Raw genomic sequence first — 14,370 nt, forward strand, 5'->3', positions numbered from 1 at the left:
TAAAAAGAGAAGGGAATGAAATTCAACAGCATCAGTTAGTATTCACATCGGTCATCAGTGGTCTCTGAGCCTTTGTCTGCAGCGGGATTGCTTTGGGTTAGGTCATCCAGTTTGAGCTCGGATCTTCTGGGAATTTCATGCCCGATTTCAAAAGTATGCTCAGAATGGTGTGAAAAGCAGTAAAGGGATGGATGTGGCTGGGAATACTTTGCTGATGAGTGAGAATGAGTAAGGTCATAGTAGAACGGCCACACACAAAAAATCTGCCTATTATTTGTACACAAAGATAAATGTTTTGTTAGATGAATGTATAGTTTAGCTGCACTGGTGCTTTTGACAATTTAAAGATGATCTATTTTTGTTTCTCTGATTGTTGCACAAATCACCACTAGATTTTCAGAGCTGTTATACAGTGAACTCAAGCAGAGAACGTTTTCAGATTTGCACACTGCGATAATCATACATGAGCGTTCATGATTAATGCATACAATCTGCTCGCTGAGTCTGATGTTACAAATGAAAACTACTGACAAACCTATGAAGTATCATTAGTGATGGTGTTGCTTCTCCGTGAATCATCCCCCCCTTTGGTTTCATAACCCATTGCTCGCTCCTGCAGCTGCTGTGGTTTAACAATATTGTCTTTGATTGAAGAATGATCAAATAAATAGTGATTCAGTGCATTTTTTAATGATATGAAAAGTCTTTTTTTGAGTATATCACTGAAGTTTTATTAAATGAGTTGAATTGAAAAATAAAACTTGCTTTATTGTCTTCAGTGTGAAAAAACAACTAGAATCTGACTGACTGTGTGCCTGACTTTGTAATATCTTTGTTATTTGCATGAATTGATAGTTTTATATCTGCGGTCAGTAATAAGTGTGACACGAGCCATGGTTCTCATCTGCATGAGTTATCCTCCTGTATTGCTTTTCTATATTGATGCATAATTACTGAGCGTATCTGCAGCATACCAGGAATCACACAACCCATCATAATTTCAATGTGATGTTATGCTATATGTAAATATATATTATTTTATGACAGAAAATGTGTTTGTTTTATCTTTTCTTTGTCAACTCCCAGTAAAGCCACCAAAATGTTATTATCATCCCATTAAAACATGTTTTAAAACATTAAAACTATTGTAAATATCCCACAATTACAAACATATAGTCCTAATGTAGATCTTCTAATTCTGCATATTTAATTGTTATATTGGGGCGGTTTGCAGAACAGACATGGATCGTGGATCTTCTCTTTCTTTAACACTCGAGGGGCTTTTACCTGTCTGTCCCCTCATTGCCTTTGGGTCACTGCAGGAAAGAAGAGGCCAAGCAAAGTTCTGTGACCCAATTTTTCATCACTTTTGTTGCCCAGTGGAATACCGAGTGAGAATGGTTGTTAGAGAAAAAAAAAAAGAGTTCAAAAGCACTGCTGTCTTAGCTTAAGAATCGGTGAAGCTCTTGGAGCTGACAGGTCAGGGGAATGAAAATAAACTTAAAAAGTGGCTGAATCCAGGCTCTTCTCTGGCAAGAATGTGATTTCTGTTTGGGCTGTTGGCCAGACTCCTGCTCAGCTATATGATACTTCTGAAGATCAATATTTTGTGTTTCACAGAAACTTTATTCTACTTTGAGCCTTAATGCTCACAGAGAAGAAAAGCTGTAATGCAAAGCACATCGGAGTCTAATCAAGGCTTTTCATAGCTGTTCAGGAAATAAACAAACTGCTGATTAAATGGTTTCTCACGGGCTAATTTAATACTTTTAAGTAAAGAAATGCAGCACGGCTCAAAGGGGATCCCTCAGACCCAACAGCAGCTGTTTGATGTGTTAAACGTTTGCCACTGAAGTGATAATATTCAAATTTTGTTTTCCTTTTTCAGTTAAATCACCCCTGAATGACATGATAGGGTGGCTGACTGCTATTGATTAGAGGTGTAACGAGTGAGATTGAATTACAAGTAATTATGCAGCATTCGCTTTTGTATTTGTGTGTCACTTAGTTTCACGGATATTTAAGGAACCATGCATTTTCATTCCAGTGATGGATCACATGCTCTCGAACACATCAAAAGCAGTTCTTCAAAACGTTATACCGTAAATCCGTATCCATATAAATAAATGGCAAATCGTCCTGAACTAAGTAATAGTATACACCTGAGATAAGGTGTTGCAACCAGGTCAGTCTAACCATGCTCCATTGTAGCCTCACAGGTCTACCATTGCTCGAACAAATTTAAGTCTGGCCAATCATAGCACTCTATGCTGCGAAAGAACAACAAAGACTACTAACTACAAAAACTACAAAGATGGTGTCGACAAAGGAATGGACTCAGTTGAAAAAGCTTTTGCATCGACTTTGGACTATGTAGACTTGGGCTTTGCACTGAGGCATGAGCAGATGGAGGTAATTATGTCAGCCTCCATCATGTCGTCTTGCAATCTGTGTCCGCACTCCATAAACAAGCAAATAAACAGACCCATAAGATCAAGTTTACATTACAGTGGCTTCAATCTCTCACAATAAATGAAGAAACCAAAAGATTTCTCAGTAAGTACAATTAAAAAAAAAAGTAAGTACAATTAACCTCCAGATCAAACATTTTAATTAATGTTGCCAACATTGCCAAATTAAGTTTTATGATAAAGAGGTGTACAGGTGCAAAATTATGTGAAAACACAGGAACTCATTATGTGTTTGTGCAATCTTAAGTAATGTTCACTGCACACGGTAATTGTTTTGTGTAGTTTTATTATGTTTTTATTGTCTGCAGCACAGTCAACAACTCCCCTTTCCAACAACGATGCATGTTTTCTAGCAGAAATGTCCCACTAAAAACATTTTTGGACTAAAGCCGTGCTGTCATGAAGATGCTTCTAACATCCTGACAGCTCGTCAGTCCTCGTTCACTAACTTTCTTTCTTTCTCTTTGCCAGAGCTGGTTTTTAGCCAAATGGTGCTATTTACTGGAGCAGGCCTGGCACCTCTCCAGACCATGAGGGTAGCAGGCTTGGCAACGCAGATCGCTGATGGACTCGTTGAAGCGATTTGCCAGCATGGACAGCTTGCTGCCATGACACAGGGAGCAGGGAGCGCAGCCTGAACCACCACAATGCTGGCAGCTGTCGACCTCCTGGAGACAGAAGAAACGCATTACGGGAGGAAGATGAAGAGGAGGAACTGAGAGATGAGGCAAAGGGTAAAATAGTAAGAATGGTTGGGAACAGCATTTGTAAAAATGGTCATTAAAACGATATGTGGAGTCATTTTCATTATTTGATTGACTGTCTTCTCTAATTAAACAAAGTTGTCGTACTTAAAACATTTATACTGTATTGGTTTTAAATGGATTAGGTTAGAACCACAGGCCAGCTCATAATTAGAAGCTTCTCACTCAAACGTGCCTTCCTTCTGGGAAACACAAAGCAAACACAATGACTAGAAGATAATTTGAACAATTACATTCATCAATGCTACAACTGCTCGAGTCTCTCGGTAATCTACAAGCAGACTGTAATTATGTCTTTAGTTATTCATTGAACCTTCCGTAAATGCAACACTAATGACCAGTTAGTTAACTGAAACTCCAAAAAATAAAAACAGCCAAGAGTTCTGGCAGTGAGGACACGGGAAAAATGAAACCTCACTCATTAGTCAGCAGGACACTGTTTCATAGTCAGATGCAGTTAAATTGAGGTGCAACAAGAAGTGCTTTATTTATTTATTTTTTATTTTTTTATTTCTGTTTGCTGCACTGACACCTGATTTGATCTTAATTTAATCAATGCACTATTTTTACTTTCATTTTTTCAGAAATTATTGTTAGGCAAATGAGAATTTGAAGGTATCTATTTTCATGTAATATAATATAATATAATATAATATAATATAATATAATATAATATAATTCAGAGCAGTATTAAGTTTACGAAAAACATTTAAGCTTAAAGTGACAGTGTGTATTTTTCCTGGCGATGGGGGCAGTAGATACCTAAATTGTTGCAAAAAGCAGTATTTTTTTGTTGGAGTAAGACCTTACCAAAAGCTGTGGGGAGTGCAATCTTTATCTAAATAACAAGCACATCAGACTCCCTTTCATCACTGGCAACAAGTGAAGAGGTAAAAGTGTAAAACAACATGATTTAAGAATGATAAAAGTTTTGTAACAATTAATTACAAATCAGTAAATGCATTTTGTCCTCATGGGCTCCCGTAGAAGGAAACTGCATCTAATATGGCGTTGCCCAGAGACTTAGACCTCCTCCCATGTATTTTTGAACTTATTTTTATAGTTATATGTTACAAAGCCACCAGTATTTTTCAACAACCGGGCATCATTTCACTCATTTTTAACAAAATTTTGATGGATATTTCCAGAAATTAATGGTAAAACTGCACATTGTCTCTATTTTCACTTTGTGCTTTTTTTTTAGCTCAGCTGATCAAGTCATATTCTGGTATTTTACATTCTTGTAGGATTTCATGTGAGTTTTTTTCCAGAAGAATTTCCCACACTGGTTTGGAAGCTGTGCTGCTTAAAAGATTTTTACTGGTACTTTGGGCTCTTCTTAACAACTATTACAACGAGTAAGCATGCCTGTAAGCTTTCTAAAGCACAACTAATGACCAGAATAAGTCTTCAAATCCCTGACAAATTGAAAAGGCTACGCCGCAGATGTGAAGGGGGAGCAAAAGAAAGTGTAAGAAAGAAAGTTTAAACCATTTTTCCACTCACAGAGAGTGAGTTCCCTGGCAAATAAAATAAAAGATTTTGGAGAGCTGATGAAAGGAAATCAGAACTCCAGTAAAGTGCTGAAAAACAAATCAAATTCTGGACTCCACCATTTGTGTTCTCAGCTGTATGAGCATCAAGAGACGGTAGACAGAGCAAGCAGGGACTTACAGACAGTACATAGAGTAGCCCTGTACTCAGGCCAGGATTAATGCACAGGCTTGATATGGCTTAAGCCTAGGGGCCCACGTGTGTTCTGGGGCCCCCATTGGCCAGATAAAACTATATGATTTCATTTAAATTTACATGCAAGAATATTCTTCAGCTGTATTGACCGACAAAATCATGAGCGACACTGATTGGGTAAACATTGTGGCGGTCTTGAGTTAAGTAACGTGTCACGTGACACGTCATATTCATGTATCATAGGCTGCTGCACTTATGAAAAAAATGTCAGAAAGAAAATATGAGAGCAGCACTCAGACAAGAAAAATGGAGAGAATCAAAGAACAAAAGCACAAAAATCCTCTGCAGAAAATCCCTAAATTGTCAGGATATTTTAAACCTGCTGCTGGACCCAACAGGAGGTTATAGAAAAGCAAGACGTTCACGATGAAGGCAACGGAGCTATGCTAGATGGAGCTGCAGAGATTCACAGAGAAGCAGATATGGCCCACTTGGGGGCAGAGGCAGACCTGCTTCAAGTAGTTTCTGATGGGAGCCCAGCAGAATGTCCTAGCCAGGTGACGCTGATGGTGGATGCTAACTTAAACCCGGATCCTGGCTGCTGGGGTGAAATGGATGAAAATGCCAGAAAATATTGGTAAATCATGAGACTTTGGGGCCCTCTATTTGTCTGGTGGGCGGGATGATGCAACAGAGTGGAACAAGATGGCGACAGCTCGTTTGAAACAGCTTTTACATCAATTTTGGACTATTTAGACTTGGGTTTTATTAGAATCAGGAGCAGAAAGAGGTATTTAAGTTCTTTTTTTTAAAGAAAAAAATATGTATTTTGCCTTCTTCAGCAGCGGACTACCTCGTTTACCGACATCTGTTGCAGTGAGTACGTCACGTTGTTCGGTGTCCAGTAGCATACAGAGATCGTTTGAAAGACAATAATAGAAACCACCCCACGACCGAGAGCCGTCAATGGAGTGTTGCTAGACTAAATAATATATTTATTTAGTCTGGATTTCCAGGCTGTGCATCCAACACATTTACCTCAAATTTATGAAACACGGACATTTCAGAAAAAGATATTTCACACTGTTATTTGAGTTATTATTTCAACATTTTTGATTCTTTTTTAGAAGACTTTAATACACGTTGCTGTCTTCACAAAAACATCCATAATTTATTTTTCAAAATGATGAGAAGCAGCAACCATATTTATTTTCTGATTAAAGAGATTTAATTTATGGTTTGTGCTAATGGAAATATGATTTATTGAAAGAGGGGGTCTTCCTTGGGGGGCCAGCTATTAGAGGTGGCTATGGCCTCTCCTGGCACACCCTTGGGGGCACCACTGAATAATAGCCTTACCGACCTTTAATTTCTGTTATAGAGTCATTATCTACACTGAATACAGTATTTATCAGAAATGTTTTGGTAGTTTTGCCAGCAATGCTTTTAGGGTAGCTATAGCCGGGCTTGAAGCATCCCAAAACGTCAAGACTTATAGAGATTTTGTTTTTTGTCTATAAAAGTCTAAATTCTTATTTGCAGGGTAAAAAAATGAGCTTGAACTTTTTGACAAGCATTTTCATTAAGAAGATAGCTCAAGAAATGAGAAAAGATGAAGGAAGAATGTGAGGAGCAAAAAGTGGGGGAATAATAGCAAGTTGGGTATCTTTGCTGGCTTGTGAGTGTCAGGCAGATGCTGCAAAGGCAAAAGGGAAAACTGTGGACTCATGAATATCTGTTCACAGTAGAGTGATAACACTGAGGCAGTTGGTTAGCGCTTGCTGTACCAGGAGGGCCAGCACTGTCACGATACGGTAGGAGGAGGTCAGACCCAAAATGCAGAAACCCAGAATGACTCCAGGCAGGAGAGGCTGTAAGAAAAAAAAAATCTTTTTTTTTTTTTTTCCTTTTTTTCCCGTGTCCTGTCTGGCTGTGAAGCAAACAGAATTGATGTCTGAATGTTGGTAACAAACCTTACAGATTTACTCTCAGGTAGGGTTGTCACGGTAACCGGTATAGCGGTAAACCCCGGTAAAAAGGTTGACAATAAAAATAACCGTCCAGTTTTTAAAAAAACTATATTATCTCGGTGGGTTTACCGTGGCCGCGGTTTCGGCGCGGTGACCCTTACCAGCCACCGTCGCTTCAGCTGAAGTTCCCGCGGCGCGCACACGCACTTTTTAGTTTGCAACGGCACCAAAACTTTGAAGCTGAAATAATGGCCGAAGGAGGAGACGGCAGCGCCCAGGACATCCATCAGCCCTCAAAGAAAACTAAATCGGAAGTATGGGCATATTTTGGATTTCTGAAAAATGCTGAGGGACAGCTAATAGAAGACTGCTATCCCGTTTGCAGAACGTGCAGGAAACAAGTGTCTGCAAAAGGCAGCAACACTTCGAATCTAATGGCACATCTGCGTGACCATCACCCACGTCTCTACAGCCAGTGCAAGGTAAGTTAACATTAGCATTTTAGCTTAAATGCATGACGTGAGGACTTTTGGTTGAGGGAGAATGCAACGAGTCACTATATACTGCAGCCGCAGCGTCCTCTGCCAGCATTTAAACCGTGTCACGGACACCCTGTTGCTGGATGAAGCATCTTATTTGTTGATGATGAAGAGAAATATACAATTAGTTCCTTGTCATGGATTTGTTTACTTATTCAATGCCATTTACACTTGAACATTTGGATTTGATTACATAGTGTAGTAGTTATTTTAGTAATTTGTTTAAAGTGGCTATTTATTTTAAATACATATTTTTTTAAGGTTGACTTGTACAGTGCTCAAGTCAAGTGTGGAGTGGAGTTTTAGATTTTCATTTTGATAATGAAGAAAACAAGTATATGAGAAAACAAGTGGTGTTTCTTTGATTTGTTTACATATTGTTTATGTTTCGAATGTTTGGATTTGTATCATTTAAACCTGCACTGACTACTGTAACATGTTCCAGAAAAAGAAGCTATTTGTTCCTTTACTTGTGAAAAGTTGCACTTTTGCTAAGGCTTTGTGTTATTTTAGGTTTAATAAACACTGTTAAACCTTTTCAGAACTATTTCAGTTTGTGTAGAACAGGACTATAAATGCTTTCTGAACATATGCAACACCGTTTAAAAAATACCGCGATAATACCGAAAACCGTGATAATTTTGGTCACAATAACCGTGAGGTTAAATTTTCATACCGTGACAACCCTACTCTCAGGTGGAGCATCAAAGCATCATCTGCTTTTAATGTCACGCCTGATACTTCAAACTTTATTGTTATTGTTTTTGAATGCTTTTTCATTCCGACCAGACACGGAGACAGAGGTGAAAGAGAAAGGAAGAGACAAAAGGTGGGGGTTCACAAAAATAAACAATAATGAACAAGAGTCTGCTTCTAGACCTGCAGAAAGAGAGAAGAAAAAAAATGGGACACACAACAATTACAAGATCAAGCTATCACTGCATCATCTTGTTGAAGAAATATATAATCAACTTTGTTTAAGTGAACAATCACACGAAAATAAATCACAGTGCATTAAGTGCCCACCATAGCCTTAAGACATGTGTTGAACATGCCCAAGTCTCTACTTATGAGAGCACCATGTGAGCACCTGTGTGTGTACACGCGCTCGTTTATGTAAGGTTTCTCTATAGGAGCGTCCAATAGAGAGTGTGAGGGGCCACAGATCTGCCCCCTAAAGATGTGCAGGAGACAGAGGGAGCTCCAAGTCCCAGAGATCCAGGAGCTGCCCAGAGCACAGGGACCCCAGGGGGACTGGGACCAGAAAAGCCCCGCCCCCCTCGAGAGGAGCAGAGGATCGCCCTGGGGGGGTCCACAACCAGCAGCCGGCAGAGTCCCAGGAGATATCGGTTGCAAGTCCACAGGCCTGCCCGCAGCCTCCCACCCCCTAGCCGGCCGAGCCCGGGACCCAGCGACCCAAGTCGATGCAAGTGGGGTGGTGTGGTGGCATCAGCTGGCATAGGCCAGACGATGCCCGCACTGCCCGCTCACCACAGCCATGGAATACACCTCATCCACACTCACTAACACCATATTGGAGCAGGCGGAGGGAGACTAGGGGACTTAGCACACCTCTGTTGCGTGCATTTTTGTAAGTCTTTGGTTGTATGTACATGTGTGAGCATGCGGGAGGGAGTGTGTGATTGTAACTGTGTATGATTGTACATGCCAGGTGGGGCCTTTGAGTCGCTGGGTCCTGGGCTCGGCTGGCTAAGAAAAAAAATTCCTTTTATTAAGGAGGGTGAGCAAAATCCTAAAGGCACAAAGAACCTGAGAAACTAGAGGGGGGGGGGGGGCAAAAACAACGCTCACAACATCAATGGACCAACAACACAGAGAGACACAGGCAGGGTATATATACATACACTGGGTGATAGGAGAAGGTGGGCAGGTGTGTGGGAATTGGGCACAGGTGAAAACAATGAACTAAGGTGAAGCAGAAATAAGCAGGAGAGAAAAACCAGATCTAATCCTGAAAACCAAAGCCACTGAATTAACCAAACTAAACTAAAAACATAGTAAAAACAAAGACACAGGGTGATCCAAAAAGAAGAAAATAAATGATCCAAGTGGGGAAAGGAAACACTCTAAAGGAGACAGGAGAACTGAAACACTAAACCAAAAGGTGGGGAGAATAGAGAACATGAGGGAAACCAGGAGGGAGCTGGGGACAAAAGGGGCACAGGACATGACAAGCACAAGAAAGAGAAAAGAATGGAGTACAAGGGGGACTATGGCATGATCAGTCAACTTGTTTCAAAAAGACAGAGCAAGAAAAGGTAAAGGAGAAGTGAAACAAAAAGTCTATAAACATAAATGAAAACCCGAGCACACCACTGAGAATGATTTACAGATCACCTTGGCATCTGGGTCGCTGATCTGTTTCTCCTCCTTGACCTCCTCTTGCATGATTGGAGATTTAGTCCTCCTCCTACGCTCCCTGTCCTTGGCCTTGGGGTATTCCTCAAAATCCACTGGAGGAACAGAGTGTTGCCTCAAAATCTCAGGCTTCTTCGGTGGGGCTCTTATGATGCGCAGGTTGCTGGTGTAGATGATTATCTTGCCAAAATCCAGCACTGGGGACTGCCACAATATGATATATCATATTATTTTGTAATGACTAACATTTTTTTTCATGAAGTCAAACATCAAAAATAAAGAGCTACGAATTTAGAAACTAGCCATTCCTCTTCAAACAAAGGTAAACCCTAAACAAGGAAATCGTTACATGCCCACTGTGACGTTCCTCTACTAGAGCACTAAATGGATAAACTAACTCTAGAATTCTGCCTTCCACTGATAAATACTGGAGGATTGGAAGTGATGTGGTGACCAGAGCTAAGCGTGCCTGTGTTTGGAAGATAAAACAATGAAAGTGACAGGAATCCAGCAGGCGATGCACTGTAGCTGACCTCCCTGTTAGCCTTCTGCACTAATGAAGCTGCTGTCACAGCAGCTCTGCAACAATTGTCAAATCAAGCGAAAACAAAAATACTGTTCCACTTGTTTCTCCTCGATTTTTTTGTACAACAAGCAGTTGATGCTCTGATTACCCAAGATTCATGTCATTTATTGTGTGGCATGTCTCATCCCATTTCACAAATTACAAAAGTGAATCATTTGCAGGTGGCTTTGCAAATGTTTGTTGCTAATGGGACTCTAGATACCCAGATCGGATGTCAAAGGGGACCTTTTTTATCCATTTTCCAAAGTCGGGTAAGGTCTGCGGCCACATCAAACAGTTGGAAAGGGAAACGGGCCAAGCTAAAGTAAGACAAAGCAAAGCAATAGGCGTGTTTATGTGGGAGAGTGGAGTTTCACCATGCGGAGCAGATCAATGTGCATTTAATTGTTCCTTACATTTTGCCGGTGGGAAAGGTCCTACATCTCAGAATAAGGGGCCGATATTAGCAACACTCTCAGATGTGGAGTTATCCAGGAGGAGTTGGGAGTGGAAAATGGCAGGATTTGGAGTTTTCTCCTTAATACTAATGATATGCACATGTCTCACCACTGATTGGCTAACAGCAACGCAACTCTTACCCTGCCTTCATACGTTTTTCTTTCTTGGGAAAAAGTGCAACGTTGTTGTTTTTTTCAAGCCTGACGGAAATCTGCCATGTTGTGGAGTTGCTAATGCTAATGGTTAGCTTCTACTAGCTGAGATGCACTCTGCTATTACTGAATGCTGAAACAACAGCCTTCCCCCATCGTGAGCCAAGGCGAGTCCATAAGTGTTCATTTTACAGTGTGACGTAGTTCTGCATGAGCGTTTCGCTGTAACAAGTATTGTACAGTTCTCAGTGAATCCCACCTTTATAATTAGACTCAGTTATGTTCATTTGTTGACCACTGCCCATCTAAAAATGACAATGATCAATTACACCTGAATGACTCTTAAACTGAAGTCATAATTCTCAACTCTGGCAGATTAGATGGCTCTGGCTCCACATAACCTGAACCTAAACAGTTGTGCAGTCCTGTTTTTTATTCTCAGACATTTGTCTAAGACCAAGCCCGTGTTGTCTGGGGAACACACTAGAATCAGTACTTCATGCTTTTGTCCTGTCCTGTCTTGACTACTGTACAGCAGTGTAGGCCAGTCTGAGCCAGGGCGTGGTTGCACGGCTCTAGTTTGTCCAGAACTCAGGTGCCAGGTTTCTTTCAGGCAATAGACACTGGGAACATATCACATCCTGTATCAGATGTGATAGGTTTGTTCTTACCATGTGATTTTATGATGGGTTCAGCACCTTGAGCTTCTGATAAGGTCGTGGAAGGTGCTTTATAAATAAATAAACTAAAACTAATAAAAGCTTGATCAGACAAGGCAGCTTTAGTTACCACATTTCTTACACAGAAGCAATTTAATGTGGTTAAATTTTCCAAAAGCTCTGAATTTGTCTGAATCAATTATTAAGCAAAGTTCTAAACCAATAAAGATCTTGAAACTTTTTAGACTGACCTGAGAGTGCATGAAGGAACTTCAACACTAGAGTTGCTTCCATCTAGAAATACAACAAAAACCAGCAAAGACACAACATGAAGTCAGATTGCATACCATGCTGTCTCCCTCTGTTACATCAGCAAAGCCAGCTACTGCCTTGTAGCTTCTCAATCCTCGGTAAACGTTTATTCGTTGGGCGATGAGGCCTGTTGTAGGATAGACTCCTGAGGACAGAATAAAACATGTTGTCAACAAAGGGAAACTCCTCCCTGAAACAACTCAGAAACTATTTTATGCCTCTTGGGATTTAGTCAGTGAAAGTCATCCATCTGTTTCTGACAGCCTCAACATCTAGTGAAGGCTGTGCTCTAAGGGCAGCTTGGCCTTATAAAAAAGATGAGGAAGTGTATAGAAAAAAAAAGTTTTAAAACTTTTGTATGGTAGGGTAAGGGATGGATTATGGTAAAGCATGTAACTAAGTATGGTGAGAAACGTATGGTCTGGTCTGGTATGGTCTGCACTGGTATGTAAGCATTTGGAAGTTTGGTGCACAATGCTCTTTAAACTGCCCACCTACTGACGCTCACATTGCTCTGTCTCTCTGTCACATTGATTTACATGAAGGGTTCATGATCCTGATCCTAGGCCTTCATCCTAACCTTATAACCAATGACCCTCCTGAGGACGATGAAGCAAATGAAACTGGATGATTGCTTCACTGAGGAACTAGAGATGGAAGAACGGTTAGGTCACACCCCCAGACATCACTGACCACCCCACTTCAAACACAAACACTTTACTAACGTTCTACATCCCTCTCCCTCCGCTTTCCCACATGTCACTCAAGCATTGTTTGGCTTTTACCTAAACTGGACAGAAGCACTCATCATATACATTTTGAGACCACATTCCACATTCCACTCGAGCACTGGCTGGGTTTCACCCAAACTGGGCACACACACTCACTGAGACTTAGCTTTGTCTCATTGCACATCTCAGATCAATAGGATGACTGCCGACGGCCTCTTGGAACAACCATCTGCATGTGCACTTCCTATAAAGCCAGACACCAATTGCTTAAGATTGAACCTGATTTCGAGTGTGAGCGTGCACTCCTCTGGATTCCATTCCATACTCTGCAGAGCTATCAAGCGGCAGGGGGGATAACGCAGACTAACCATCTCACCAAGCCAACCCTAACCGCTAACCCATGATACGGAAACTGGAATAGATTGAACAGGTAAAAAACCTCTTGAAAATGTCTGTATTCCGGCAGAAAGTTGCTATCTAATATTTATAAAAACTTCCATCATTTTGAGGATTTTAACCCTTGAATTGCCACTTTGATTACTCAATGTCATATCCCCCCGCCATTTATTACAAATCGGTCTTGGACATTTTATGAAATATCTAGAAGGAGACTATGTTTGCATCAATAGTTATTGCGTGGCAACAGCTTTTAAATTTACCATCATCTTATGACTCTCCCCCCCACCCCCCGTGTCCTGTCTGGCTGTGAAGCAAACAGAATTAATCTGTGCGTTTACATGCATCCAGTAACCCTTTTAAAACCCGAATATTCACAATAACCCGGTTCCGCAGGTCAAAAACCGCCCAAACTCCGGATATGCTCATAACCGGGTTTTTAAAAACCCGGTTACTACACCTGGGGTAACCCTTTTCTAACCCGAATGTTTGGTCATGTAAACGCATATCGGGATATCCCTATCAAAGCGTGTGTTCTGCGCATGCTCTGTTTGCAAGGAATCTTGGTCTTTTGAGTAGCGAGACGTCTTGTATGCACCAGAACACCGGAAGTATACAAGTTGGGAGCAACATGGCGAGTCGTGGCACAGCACCACACTTTTGGAGTGACGAGGAAACTAAAGCGCAAACAAATGCGGTCACTATCTCTTCCGAACTGGGAAACATGTTGTTGTTTTCACGGATACCGAAACAAGAAGAACCAGAAATGACGCATATTGCGTCTGGACATAGTCCATACATCCTGACACTACCCCAACGTCCGAATTTAAATCAGGTTATGCAAGTTAGAGGTAACTCTTTCTATTTATGCTTGTAAACGGGTTATTCTGACCAACTCAGAAACCCGAATACCGACCTTAACCCGATCATAACCCGGATATTGGCTGCATGTAAACGTAGTCAATGTCTGAATGCTGGTAACAAGCTTTACAGATTTACTCTCAGGTGGAGCATCAAAGCTTCTGCTTTAATGTCACTCCGGACACTTAAAACTTTATTGTAATTGTTTTTTGAATGCTTTATAATTCCAACCAGACACGGAGACAGAGGCGAAAGAGAAAGGAAGAAACAAAAGGAGGGGAGGGTTCCACAAAAATAAACAATCAATGGTGAACAAGAGTCTGCTTCTAGAGAAAATCAAACCGAAAAAAAGAAAGGGGTACACAACAGTACATCAGGAGCAAGCTATCACTGCATCAACCTGATGAGGAAATATAAAATCAA

General features: G+C 40.8%; 1 protein-coding gene across 2 annotated transcripts in view; it reads right to left on the bottom strand.

Annotated features, from left to right (window-relative positions):
• Nucleotides 1–2,739: 2,739 nt before the first annotated feature.
• LOC107386713 (glutaredoxin domain-containing cysteine-rich protein 2) overlaps nt 2,740–14,370 on the bottom strand; it is a 76,062-nt gene continuing 64,431 nt past the window's right edge. For both annotated transcript variants that reach the window (XM_070555796.1, XM_070555797.1), the window contains exons 4-6: nt 11,995–12,104; nt 9,792–10,016; nt 2,740–3,139 (exon numbers count right to left, since the gene is read on the bottom strand). In XM_070555796.1, coding sequence (XP_070411897.1) covers nt 2,966–3,139; nt 9,792–10,016; nt 11,995–12,104 — 509 coding nt within the window. In that variant the 3' untranslated portion in view covers nt 2,740–2,965. The remainder of the gene's footprint in view (nt 3,140–9,791; nt 10,017–11,994; nt 12,105–14,370) is intronic.

The sequence above is a fragment of the Nothobranchius furzeri genome, chromosome 10 (genome assembly GCF_043380555.1).
Source record: "Nothobranchius furzeri strain GRZ-AD chromosome 10, NfurGRZ-RIMD1, whole genome shotgun sequence".
Classification (NCBI taxonomy): domain Eukaryota; kingdom Metazoa; phylum Chordata; class Actinopteri; order Cyprinodontiformes; family Nothobranchiidae; genus Nothobranchius; species Nothobranchius furzeri.